General features: G+C 46.1%; 1 protein-coding gene across 2 annotated transcripts in view; it reads right to left on the bottom strand.

The window, feature by feature from the left end:
• Window positions 1–13,803, bottom strand: part of LOC140203799 (spectrin beta chain, non-erythrocytic 1) — a 202,318-nt gene that overhangs the window by 134,128 nt on the left and 54,387 nt on the right. For both annotated transcript variants that reach the window (XM_072269879.1, XM_072269878.1), the window contains 2 exons: window positions 12,091–12,847; window positions 7,943–8,145 (listed from right to left, as the gene is read on the bottom strand). In XM_072269879.1, coding sequence (XP_072125980.1) covers window positions 7,943–8,145; window positions 12,091–12,847 — 960 coding nt within the window. The remainder of the gene's footprint in view (window positions 1–7,942; window positions 8,146–12,090; window positions 12,848–13,803) is intronic.

Here is a 13,803-nt window from a genome sequence, read left to right as displayed (position 1 = left end):
AAAGGAAATAGGAAAGGTGTGTCAAAAGGACAATGTTATAATAGTCATGGGAGATTTTAACATGCAGATAGGTTGGTTAGATCAGGCTGGTAATAGATCCCAACAGATTGAATCGGTTGAATGCCTAAGCAATGGCTTTTTAGAGCAGTTTGTTTTTAGCTTACCAGGGAATAGGTGATATGGGCTTGGGTATTTATGTAATAAACTGGAGACAACTAGGGAGCTAAAGATAAAATAACCCATTAGGAGGCAGTGGGCACAATATGATTGAGTCCAACTTGAAATTCGATCGGAAGAAAGTAGTCTGACATAGCAGTATTTCAGTGAAGTAAATGAAATTACGGTGGTATGAGAGAGGAGTTGGCCAAAGTAAATTGGAAGGAGATGCCGGCAGGGACAACAGCAGAGCAGCAATGGAAAAATGAGGAAGGTGCAGGATAGATGTATTTCAAAAACAAAGAAATACTCAAATAGCAAAATAGTACAACCGTGGCTGACAAGAGAAGTCAAAGCTAATGTAAAAACAAAAGAGAGGGCATACAACAGAGCAAAAATTTGCAGGAAGATTGAGGATTAGGAAGCTTTTAGATACCTACAGAGAGTGACTAAAAGAATCATTAGGAGGGAGAAGATGAAATATGAAAGCAAGCTGGCAAACAATATGAAGGTGGACAGAAAATAAAAGCTTGTTCAAGTATATAAAAAATAAAAGAAAGATGAGCGAGGACATAGGACCGCTATAATATGAGGCAGGAGAAATAATAACAGGGAACAAGGAGAAAGAGGGAATAAATGAATACTTTGCAGCAGTATTCACTGTGGAAGACACTAGCAGTGTGGCAGTTGTTGAAGTGTGTCAGGGAAGACAAGTGAGTTCAGTTACAATTACAAGGAAGGTGGTGCCCAAAAAACTGAAAGATCTAAAGGTACATAAGTCACCCAGACCAGATGAACTACATCCTCGGGTTGTGAAAGAGGTAGTGGGAGAGATCTTGGAGGCATTAGTAATGATCTTACAAGGATATTCGGACCCTGGCATGGTTCCACAGGACTGGAAAATTGCAAATGTCACGCCGCTCTTTAAGAAGGGAGCGAGGTAGCAGAAAGGAAATTATAGACCAGGTAGCCTGACCTCAGTGGTTGGGAAGTCATTGGAGTCAATTGTTAAGAATGAGGTTATGGAGTACTTGGTGACACAGGACAAGATCGTACAAAGTCAGCATGGTTTCCTTCAGGGAAAATCCTGCCTGACAAACCTGTTGGAATTCTTTGAGGAGATTACAAGTAGGATAGAAAAAGGAGATGCCGTGGAAGTTGCATATTTGGATTTCAGAAGACCTCTGACAAGGTGCCACACATGAGGCTGTTTACCAAGTTAAGAGCCCATGGTATTACAGGAAAGTTACTAACATAGTTAGAGCATTAGCTGATTGGTAGGAGGCAGCAAGTGGGAATAAAAGGATCCTTTCCTAGTTGGCTGCCAGTGACTCGTGGTGTTCCACAGGGGGTCTGTATTTGGGTGACTTCATCTTATGCTGTATATAAATAACCTAGATAATGGAATAGATGGCTTTTGTTGCCAAGTTTGCAGATGATATGAAAATCGGTGGAGAGGCAGGTTGTTCTGAGGAAACAGGAAGGCTACAGGTTAGGAGAGTGGGCAAGAAATTAGCAAATGAAAAATAGTGTTGGAAAATGCATGGTCATGCACCTTGGTTGAAAAAATAAATGTGAAGATTATTTTCTAAATAGGGAGAAAGGTCCAAAAATCCGAGGCGCAAAGGGACTTGGAAGTTCTTGTGCAAAACACCCTAAAGGTTAACTTGCAGGTAGAGCTGGTGGTGAGGAAGGCAAATGCAATGTCAGCATTCATTTCAAGAGGTCTAGAATACAAGAGCAAGGATGTGATGCTGAGGCTTTATAAGGCTGGTGAGGCCTCACATTGAGTATTGTGAACAGTTTTGGGTTCCTTATCTAAGAAAAGATGTGCTGGCATTGGAGAAGATTCAGAGGAGGTTCACAAGGATGATTCCGGGAATGAAAGGGTTATCATACAAGGTACGTTGGATGACACTGGGCCTGCACTTGCTGGAATTTAGAAGGATGGTGGGTGGAGGGGGGGTAGAATTCATTGAAACTTTTCGAATGTTGAAAGGCCCAGACAGAGTAGATGTGGAAAGGATATTGCCCATGGTGGGGGAGTCTAGGACAAGAGGGCACAGACTCAGGATAGTGGAGTGTCCATTTAAAATATTGATGCAGAGAAACTTCTTTAGCCAGAGGGTGCTAAATTTGTGGGGGGGTTTTAACCACAGGCAGCTGAGGAGGCCAAGTCATTGGGTGCATTTAAGGCAGAGATTGATAGATTCTTGATTGGCCACGGCCAAGAAGGCTAGGCGGTAGGGCTGAGGAGGGGAAAAAGGATCAGCCATGATTGAATGGAGGAGCAGACTCGATGGGGCAGATGGCCTAATTCTGCTCCTACGTCTTCTGGTCTTATAGATAGAATTTGTCAAAAGTGTCAGGAAAGCTTCCTTCATCAGCACGTAGAAGTCCCAAGGACAGAGTGTGTGGTACGGGATCTGCTATTAACAAATGAAAGAGGGCAGGTGACAGAAGTTTGTGTTGGGGAACACTTTCAATCTAGTGACCACAATGCCATTAGTTTCAGAGTAAATGTGCAAAAAGATAGGTCTGGTCCACAGGCTGAGATCCTAAATCGGAGAAAGGCAAATCTCGAGGGTATCAGAAATGATCTGACAAATGTGCATTGGGACAGGCTGTTTTCTGGCAAAGGTCTACTTGATAAGTAGGAGACCTTCAAAAATGAAATTTTGCGAGTACAGAGCTTGTATGTGCCTGTCAGAATAACAGGTAAAGATAACAAGTACATGGGGCCTTTGTTTTCAGGAGATATTAAGGCTCTGGTTAAGTTAAAAAAAAAAAGAGGTGCATAGCAGATATAAGCAAGCAGGAACAAGTGACGAGTCTGTGAAGAACAAGAAATGCAAGAAAACACAAAGAAATCAGGAGGGCTAAAAGAAGGCATGAAGTTGTTCTAGCAGACAAGATGAAGGAGAATCCTAAAAAATTCTACAGATATGTTAAAATCAAAGGGACTGCAAGAGACGAAATTGGTCCTCTAGAAGACCAGAATGGTAATACATGCTTGGAGTTAAAACAGATGGGGGGCGGTGGGGGAGAGATGTTAAATGAATTATTTGCATCTGTATTTACTCAGGAGATGGACACAGCATCAATAGAAGTGAGGCAAATTGGCATCAACTTCATGAACCCTGTACAGATTACAGAGGAGGAGGTGTTTGCTACCCCAAGACAAATCAGGGTGAGTTAATCCCTAGGGCATAACAAGGCATTCCCTTGGACTCTATGGGAGGCAAGTGTATAAATTTCCGGGGCCCTGGCAGAGATACTTAAATCATTCTTAGCGACAGGTTGGTACCAGAGGACTGGAAGATAGCCAATGTTGCTCCACTGTTTAAAAAAGGCTCTAAACATAAACCGGAAAATTATAGGCCAGTGTGTCTGACATCAGTTGTGGGAAAGTTATTGGAAGGTATTTTAAGGGACCGGATATATAAGTATTTGGATAGACATGGACTAATTAAAGATAGTCAGCGTGGTAGGTCATGTCTAATCAAACTTAAAAGTTTTTCAAGGAAGTTAGCAGGAAAGTGGATGAAGGTAAGGCAGTGGGTGTTGTCTACATGGACTTTTGTAAGGCATTTGACAAGGTCCCGCATGGGAGGTTGGTCAAGAAGGTTCATTTGCTTGGCATTCAGGATGAGGTAGTAAATTGGATTGGACATTGGCTTTGTGGGAGAAGCCAGAGGTAGTAGTAGAGGATTACCTCTCTGACTGGAGGCCTGTGACTAGTGGTGTGCCACAGGGATCAGTGCTTGGTCCTTTGTTGATTGTCATCTCTAGTTGATCAATTCCGTCAGGCATTCCAGAATTCATAGAGCTTTGGTAAATGATAATCGAGTCACTACACTTTCCCCCTCCTTTGAGTTCCTTACTGCCCATTACAGTAATACCCAAGTTTGTTTTTAGTGGATTTGCCTTGTCCTTCATCTCTCCTTTCAACATACAATCCTGTGTAAAAGTCTTAGGCACCTACATATAGCTAGGGTGCCTAAGACTTTTGCATGGTACTGTAGTAATTTTATGTATTGCACTGTACTACTGCTGCAAAAAAAAAAATTCATGATATATGTGAGTGATGATAAACCTGATTCTGATTTGGGTCTCAATTGTAGGCTGAGAGTGGGAAGGGGGCAAGGAGAGGGGAATTATTGTTGGGAAAAGGGGAAGGGAGGGGGAGAGAGCAGGAGAGCTTTCTGTAATGATCAATAAACTAATTGGTTGGAATCAAATGACATTGCCTGGTGTCTCAGGTCTGGGTGTGCCACCCCCCCTCCCCCGCCCCTGGCACTCCGTCTGGGTGTGCCACCCGCCCCACACCCCTCCTCCGGTGCTCCACCCTCACCATTCCCAGCAGCCTTTGCTCCGGCCAGATTTACAAACTTGCTCTCCACTCCACTTTGACAAATACAATATTGTGCAAAAGTATGAAGCTCACCTGCTATATATATGTGCCTCAGACTTTTGCACAGTACTGTTTTATCAAACAAACTTGCAATGTCATTTTTGATGTTACTTACAATGGTTTACTCCTTCTTGGTTTTTAACCCCTCACGGTTCTCTTTACACGGCCCAGTTTAAACCCACTGTCATACAGTCAGAATGCGGTACAGCACAGAAACAGGCCGATTGGCCCAATTCATCCATACCAATCCTGCTATTAACCCATGCTATCCTAGTTGCCTGCATTGGAGCCATTTTCTCATACTCCTGTCTTACCCTGAGTGCTTTTAAAATATTTTAATTATATCCACCTCTACCACTTTCTCTGGCAACTCGTTCCACATAAAGATTCTGGATTGGCCCGGACTATTTTCCCTGAGGCAATGGAGGGTTGGGGAAACCCTAAGATATAAGAGCAGAATTAGGCCATTTGGCCCATCGAGTCTGCTCCGCCATTTCATCATGGCTGATGCATTTCCCTCGCAGTCCCAATCTCCTTCCCTTTCCCTGTACCCCTTCACGCTCTGACTGATCAAGAATCTATCAACCTCTGCCTTAAATATACCCAATGACTTGGCCTCCACAGCCACCTGTGGCAGCAATTTCCACAGATTCACCACTCACTGGCTAAAGAAATTCCTCATCTCCTTTCGAAATGGACGTCCCTCTATTCTGAGGCTGTGTTCTCTAGTCTTAGTCTTCCCCACAATAGGAAACATCCTCCCCGCATTCACTCTATCCAAGCCTTCCAACATTCGACAGGGGCTTCAATGAAGTCACTCCTCATTCTTCGGAATTCCAGTGAGCCATCAAATGTGAGCTGATAGAAACTTAAAAATTATTAGATGCATAGGTAGGGTAGATAATCAAGTCTTTTTTTTCTTGGGGAGGGGAGTCTACAGGTAGGTCTAAAGGAGAATTTGGGGACAAGTTTTTCCACATGGAGGGTGGTGAGTATGTGGAGGATGCTGCCAGAGGAGGTGGTATAGTCAAATCCAATAGAGATCATTACCATTGGACAAGCACGGAGAGGTACAGTGAAGGCAACATCTATCATAAATTCCCACCACCTGGACCATGACATCTTTTCACCACTACTTTTGGGCAGGAGGTACAGAACACTGGTGTTCCACAGCACTAGGTTCAAGAACAGCTACTTCCTTTCAACCGTTTGGTTCTTGAATGAACCAACAAACCCTGATCACTACAGCTTAGAAGCACTAGGACCACTGTGACCACTATCCACTAAAGTGGCCTTTGTCTTTTATAATCATAGTCATACTTTATTGATCCCGGGGCTTTTTGCTCTGTGTTCATTTTTGTAAAAATTGTGTAATTCCTATTAATGTTTTTCTTGTCCATGTTGTTTATATGATGCTCTGCGCCTGCAAGTAAGTTTTTTTTAATTGACCCTGGCCCTTCGAGCCACACCGCCCTGCAATCCCCCAATTTAACCCTGGCCTAATCATGGGACAATTTACAATGACCAATTAACCTACTAACAGGTAGGTCTTTGGTCTGTGGGAGGAAACTCGGAGGTTAGATCATACAAATACCTTAAAGGCAGTGGTGGGTATTGAACCCGGGTCACCAGGACTGCCAAGCGTTGTGCTAACCACTACGCTATCATGCTGCCGGGCAGGCATGTACTTGTACACATGACACAACATTGACTTTGCCTTTAATACAAGGTGAAGCTACAATAGGAAATTTAAAACAAAAGCATTTGGGCCAAACAACAGCAAATGTGTTATGCCTAATAAGCATCATGGGACCAGTTGGGCAGATGCCGTTTTCATGCTGAATGGTTATATAAATCTCTATAACCATCACTCTCTGTGTGAAAACCTCCCTTTAAAACCGCCTTTGAATTTCTCACCTCTCTCCTGTTGGAAACCACTGTTTTTTAAATGATATTTTTCATAAGATTTGTACTTTTTAAACGGACTCGTACATCTCACACTCACTGGCAGAAAGCGGTATAGCAGCTAAACTAACGGTTTATCACCTTACTCATTTTTCATTGGCTAAGTGTTTACATATTACCCAAGTGATGTAATTGTTTTACATCACTAGTTTATTCCTATCTAAAGAATGTTCCTTATTTTATATATAAAAATTACAGCTTTTTCTAAAGTGTGATATTTATTCCTTTTTCTTGCACCCCTTGGCATCAATTCCATTCAGCATCATTTCTCAGCTTCTTATCTAGCTTGTTTAGTACTTGTATGTTGTTTGTACTCTAAAATAAACTGAAATCTTAGAATTAACACTGCTTGTCATTTTTGACACCCATAAAGACCCGAAGGATCAGAAAATAAGTGGAGATCCAACATTGCTTACACTCTACCCTCCAGTTTTAGACTCTACTACCCTGGAGAGAAGACTCTGACAGATCATCACCCTTCATAATCTTATTCGCCCCTCACCATCCTCTGTTCCTCTGAGACTAAACCCAGCCTATCCAACCACTTCTTGTTATGAGAGACCTCATGGGTCAGGGTCAGCCATGGGTGTTGCACCCCAGCTGTCTAAATACACAAGCCAGGCCAGTACAATAGGGAGAAAAAGTTGTTGCCCAGGTAGCAGGCTCCCCCTCTCCACACAGCTGATGGATCCAGAGGAACGGCAGAGGCCAATACAGTTTAGCACCAGCCGTGTCGCAGGAGTTGCCAGTCAGCACTGAACTCAAAGCAGGATTGCCCATGGGACTCCAGCTCCGCATTTTTCCTTTGGGGTTTACTCCCGAAACCTACCCCATGAGTGGGTATAGACACAAGGCAGCGGAGGTTTGAGATCAGCGTTTTCCCTCTCCTAGGTGAGCTGCCAACCATGGCTGATGAGGCCCATCTGCCCGAAGCGACTGGCTTTAAGGTGACAGTAACTCGCCTTTGCCCCATCTCCTGTCAACAAAAAAAGGTTCTGCCGGGCTTCCTAGCTAAGCCACATGTGAAGGCCAACAGCTGGACTTGGTTTGAGACACAGGCCTCTGGGAGCATTTAATAGGTAGCGGCTTATCCTTACTACCTCCCCGGCTATAACAATATGAAGGAACCTCTTCTTGTTGTAGTGTCTTCCATTCCAGATAACATCCTGGTGAAACTCTTCTTCACTCATTCTAATGCTAGCATGTCCTTCCTACAGTGACTAGAACTGTACAATATTGTGTGAAAGATCTGGTAACCAGAGAGGCAGCCTGTAAATATTTCTTTGTACTTGTACCATTACTTATAAAAATGCACGTTGAATAATTGGTGTACGTGCCAGTTAGTAACGTAAATTCAAACATTATTTCGAGGTTCACCAATCATTAGTATGTTTATTAAGTGAATACCTGGTGATGACGGATTCCATTTGATCTTTGATCTTGTCCAGGTAGACGTTGCCACCTTTCGCCAGGTGTCCTCCAGCCTCAACCACTGTGTTGATCTTCTGCAAGTTTATCTCCAGGGTCACCAGGAAATCCCGGTGCTTCTTGATCGCCGCCTCCGCTGCTGCTACTGTTGTCGGTAGTTCCAGTTGGGCCAGCTTGGACTCCTGCAGAGGGGTACACCAAACCAGACAGCTGAGGGGAAGGCAATGGGAACCCAAAATCATCACGGCGGAAAGTTGAGCTCAAACTTAGGTCCACTTGCCTGTTTGCTATAGTGACCTTAGAATTGCAGTATGTACAAAGAAGCTTTAATGCGCATTAGAGTCACAGAGTCTTAGAGAGGTACAGCACAGAAACAGGTCCTCTGGCTCATCCAGTCCATGCCAAAACCTGTTAAACTGCCTACTCCCATTGACTTGCACCATGGGGGATAGATAGCCCTCCATACCCCTACCATCCCATGTACCTACCCAAACTTCTCTTAAACATTGAAATCGAGCTCACATACATCACATGTGCTGGAAGCTCGTTCCACACTCACAACCCTTTGAGTGAAGAATTTTCCCCTCATGTTCCCCCTTAAAGTTTTCACCTTTCACCCTTAACCCATGACCTCTGGTTGTAGTTCTACCCAACCTCAGTGGAAAAAGCCTGCTTGCATTTACCCTATTGACACCCCTCATAATGTTGTACACCTCTATCAAACCTCCTCTCAATCTTCTACATTCCAAGGAATATAGTCCTAACTAATTCAATCTTTCTTTATAACTCAAGTCCTCCAGACCCGGGAACATCCTTGAAAATTTTCTCTGTACTCTTTCAAGCTTATTTACATCTTTCCTGTAGGCAGGTGACCAAAACTGCACATAATGCTCCAAATTACTCCAATTATTATTTGAGGAGGAGAAGGTGGCGGCGGGACAGCAGTGCGGGCTGCCTCTCCAGTGATGAATATCTGTTATCTGTCAAGTAGGGGACCGTGCACAATCCTGATTTGATGGAGACGGACGTGAGAGTACGGAGGAACATGTGGAAAACTTCTGAAATGCCCGCTTCGCTGCCGCTGCTACTGTGTGGTAACCGGAATCTCCGGAGCAGAAGGCGCCGAAATCCTCGGCTTTGCGTGTTTCAGCGGCCGGGGTGAGGTTGAAGGTGCTCGGCAGAGGATGGCGCTCGGGAGGCTGTATTGGAGAGGCTGGTCGGAGGCTCAAAGTTTTCGGATGGACGGACTCAGTGTCGGCTGTGGTCGGCTGCTTCCAAGGCATTGGCAAGTTGATGGTGCCTGGAGGTTTATGGCAGGGAGTTTCTCCCTTTTGCCGCCTGCTATCGGGGACTCGGGGACTTTTGAGACTTTTTTTTTTTTACCGTACCCATGGTTTGTTCTTCATCAAATTATGGAATCGCTTTGCACTGTTGTAACAATATGTTATAATTATATGGTTCTGTCAGTGTTAGTCTTTGGTTTGTCCTGTTTTCTGCGATATCACTCCGGAGAAACATTGTATCATTTCTTAATGCATGTATGCATTTCTAAATGACAATAAAAGAGGACTGAGTATTCTCATAATCTAAAAAAATTAAGCCTCACCAATATCTTTTACATTACTAGTCCATTTTCTGCTGAAAATGTCATCCCTTGTTACCGTGCAGATCAATCAAGTTTACATTGTTAGATCAATTCATCAGGCATACCTTACATAATGAATCTATTGGCAATGGGATTTGAATGTTACTGTCTAAGCTAGCATTTATTGACCAAGTCTCAACCAACACTATGAGGTCTTCTCAAACCAAGAAACCTGCTCCATTTTATGGGTAACTCTAGGCGAGCATCAATATGTCGTGGATGCCTGGAATGCACTGCCTGGTATGGTGGTAGATGCAAATACATTCGAGGCTTTTAAGAGATGTTTGGATTGACACATGGATGTAAGGAGAATGGACGGATATGGACATGGTGTTGGAAGGAGGGATTAGTGTTTGGGTATTTTTGATTTGCTTTTTAGCTGGTTTGGCACAACATTACGGGACGAATAGCCTGTTCCTGTGCTGTACTCTTCTATATAACATGGCTGATTCCTTCTGGCCCTCGAAAATAGCTTAAAACAAATACTCCACAGAAGTAATTACTGCGTCTTTCAATATTATGCGGTTGAAAACTGACATCAACCCGAGGAAGAGATGATCACAGTCAACTCCAGACTTGAGCTTCTCACTAACATCCCGAAAGCCCTTCTCTCCTTTTGAGTGGTCACCGACTAGAAAGTCCCAGGAGTCGGTGGAAACATTGCATTTTTCCTTGTAGTTTATTGAATCTCTTCCTCTGTCCATTTGGTGGTCCCTTCGCACAACGGGACACATATAAAAGGGGATTTTTTTTTTTTAAATCTGGTGCTGGGCAAGTGACGTAGCCCACCAGATTGGGAGAATGGGCAAAGTGGCAGATGGAATACCATGTAGGGAAGTGCACTTTGGCAGAAGGAATAAGGACATTGACTATTTTGTAAATGGGGAGAAAATTCAAAACTCAGAGGGACTTGGGAGTCCTTGTGCAGGATTCCCTAAAGGTTAGCTTGCAGTTTGAGTTAATAGTGAGGAAGCCAAATGCAATGTTAGCGTTCATTTCGAGAGGGATAGAATATAAAAACAAGAATGTAGAACTAAGGCTTTATAAGGCATTGGTCCGATCGCACTCGGAGCATTGTGAGCAGTTTTTGGCCCCAAAACTGAGAAAGGCTGTGCTGACGTTGGAGAAAGTCCTGAGGAGATTCACAAGATGAGAGGGTTAATATATGAGGAGTGTTTGATGGCTCTGGACCTGTACTTGCTGCAGTTTAGAAGAATGAGAGGGATCTCATTGAACCTATCGAATATAGAGTGGATGTGGAGAGATGTTTCTTATATTGGGGTAATCTAGGACCAAAGGCCACAGCCTCAGACTAGAGGGACGTCCATTTGAACAGAGATAAAGATATATTTTTTTTTAGCCAGAGGGTGGTGAATCTGTGGAATCCTTTGCCATAGACGGCTGTGCAGGCCACATCATAGGGTATATTTAAGATGAAGGTTGATAGGTAAAAGTGTCACAGGTTATAGGGAGAAGGCAAGAGAATGGGGTTGAGAGAGTTAGTAAATCAGCCATGATGGAATGGCAGAGTAGACTCAATGGGTCAAATGGCCGAACTCTACTCCGTCTTACAGTCTAAGCTGGGAGGTGAGGTAGCGGTGATGGGCTGATGGGACGGGTAGGGGAGTTGGGGGAGCAAATGGGAGGGATCAGACAATGGGGGAAATGGGTAGCCGAGGGTCAGGGCCTGGGCAGTTGGAGAATGTGACAGGAGGGACAGGTTGAGTGAAGGAACCAAGGAGATGTGGGCTGCTGGGAAGGAGGGGATGAGTGGGGGAAGCTGAGGAGAGAGGCCAGGGAGTGGATGGGACTGAATGGGAGGCATCAGGGAGAAGGTGGAGCTGAATGGTGGGGCCAAGGAAGGGTCCAGGGAGATGGAGGGAAACCAAGTGGATGGGCCAGGGGAGGGATGAGAAGGGAGATGAAGGGAGGAACTGGAGGGGGGGGGGGGAGGATCCAGAGAGGAGCTGAGGGGAAAGGGGCTGGGTTGAATGAGAGGAGGGACTGGGGGGGGGGGGAATGAGAAGGGAGGGAGGGGGAATTGGAGAATTAGAGGAGAAACCTGGGGAGGAGGAACGAAAGGAGAGTCCAGGGTTGGGGGGTTGGGATGAGATGAGAGGCCTGGTTGGGGGGAGAAAGAGGAGGGAGGCTGGGAGGGAGCAATGAGCTGACAGGCTGGGTTGGGGGGAGTGGGATGAGAGGAGAGACCAGGATCGGGGGGGAATGAAAGGAGAGGCCAGGAAGTGGGGGGAATGAGAGGAGAGGCCAGGAAGGAGGCAATGAGAGGAGAGAGGCTGGGGCGGTGGGAGAATGAGGACAGGTAGGGGGAAATGAGAGAGGGGTTGGGGGGGTGGTGCGGAATGGGAGGTGAGAGGCTGGGAGGGAAAATGGAATGAGAGGAGAGGCCAGGAAGAGGGTAGTGAGAGGAGAAAGGCTGGGGCAGCGAGGGAATGAGAGGAGAACGGAGGGGAAGCTAACTCACCTGGCTGTTGAGAAAGGCCTCGACCTGCCGGACGTCGCGCAGGAAGAAGTGGTAGGCGTGCGCCTGCAGCAGCATCTCCTGCCGCTGCTGCCAGACCTGTTGCAGCTTCTCCCAGCCCAGCTCCAGCTTCTGCAGCCACTGCCGGATGGACAGGAGCGGCAGCTCGGCCTCGTCCAGCACCAGCAGCTCCTGGACGGCCAGAATCCTCCGGTAGTCGTCCTCCCGACGGCCCATCTCTTCCTTGGTGGCCTCGTGCTGCCGGAGGAGGGCCTCGGCCTCCCCCAGCGTGTTGGGCATCTCCTCGGAGAGGGCGGCTGCCTGCGTCTGCGCCAGCCAGGACAGGAAGCCGTCTAGGTCCTGGATGAACTGCTGCAGCTTGCCGGCCACGCTCAGGGAATCTTCGCAGCCCTGCAGCGCCCGTTTCAGCTGCTCCCACTCCTCGCTAATCTCCTCAAACTGGACAAGGATGTCCAGGGCCTGGGCCGGATGAGCTGTGGCCAGGCCTTCCGCCTCCAGCTGCAGGCCGATCAGCTTGGGCTCAATCACAGCCAGGGCCCCCTCCATAGTGGAGAGCTTCCTCTGCAGAGCGATCACCCCGCCAAAGTCGTTGCCCAGGTACTGGGTGGACTCGATGGCCTTCCTCTTCTCTCGGATCTGGCTCTTGATCTCGTTGCACTCCAGCAAGTAGCTCTGGACGCACAGCAGAGAGTTTGTTGTGTCCTTTTTGCTTTTGACCAGCCGTAAGATCTGGCCCCACCTGGAAGGGAGAACATAGGTAACATCAGCAGGATGTTCCACGCTCTAGATCCGCTGGATATCGAGGCTTTGTGTTCGTAGCCACTCACATGCCTCTCACTGGCAGTTTGGTCAGAGCATCATACAGTGGGGAAAAGGCCATTCAGCCCACTAGGTCCAGACTAGGCAAGCACCTGCATTAATTTCATCATTGAGGACAGAGGAGTCAGAGAGCACTGGAGTACAAAATTAGACCCTTCAGTCTATCTAGTCCTAGCTAAACTGTTATTCTGCCTACTCCCATTGACAAGCACCTGGACCTCTATCCACTTTTTGATGCAAACTCCTCTTGAATGGTATCCAAGACCAAGTACTCTGAACTGGCAACTGAAGCTGCCCAGAATGGCTGGAAGACCAAGATTTTCCCTGTAGAAGTGGGATGCAGGGGATTCGTTGCTACACCCACGACCAGTCTAATGAAGAAGATGGGGGTGAGGGGTCACTCCCTCCAACAAGCAATCGAGTCCTTGTCAAGCTCAGGAGAAGAAAGCAGCAATTGGATTTGGATTAAAGGGAAAGACAACAACTGGGCTGCAAGATGAAGATAGGAGGGTATGGAACTGAGGGGGGTTGTATCTGGGAAACCAGGTAGCACCGTTGAGCCCTCTGGTAACGTCATGGGCTTATCAACGAAACGTCAAAGAAGGAGGGTGCTCACCTGATGACCTCAATGACGTACCTACCCTCCCTCCTTGTCACCACTCCAAACCCACTGCCAACATCGAGAGTGCCGACTTACCATAGGGATTGAAACATCAAGTCCTACTAGCTCTACTATATCATTTCTACTGGCAGCTCGTTCGCATTCGTATCACCTTGAGCGAAGAAGTTCTTCTTTGGATTCAGCTAAGTATTTTACCTTTCACCCTTAACCTATGACCTCTAGTTCTAGTCTCACTCAACTTCAGTAGAAAAAGC

The sequence above is a fragment of the Mobula birostris genome, chromosome 10 (genome assembly GCF_030028105.1).
Source record: "Mobula birostris isolate sMobBir1 chromosome 10, sMobBir1.hap1, whole genome shotgun sequence".
NCBI lineage: Eukaryota > Metazoa > Chordata > Chondrichthyes > Myliobatiformes > Myliobatidae > Mobula > Mobula birostris.
The sequence above is the reverse complement of the archived record's forward strand: the minus strand, read 5'-3'. Positions and strand labels throughout refer to the sequence as shown.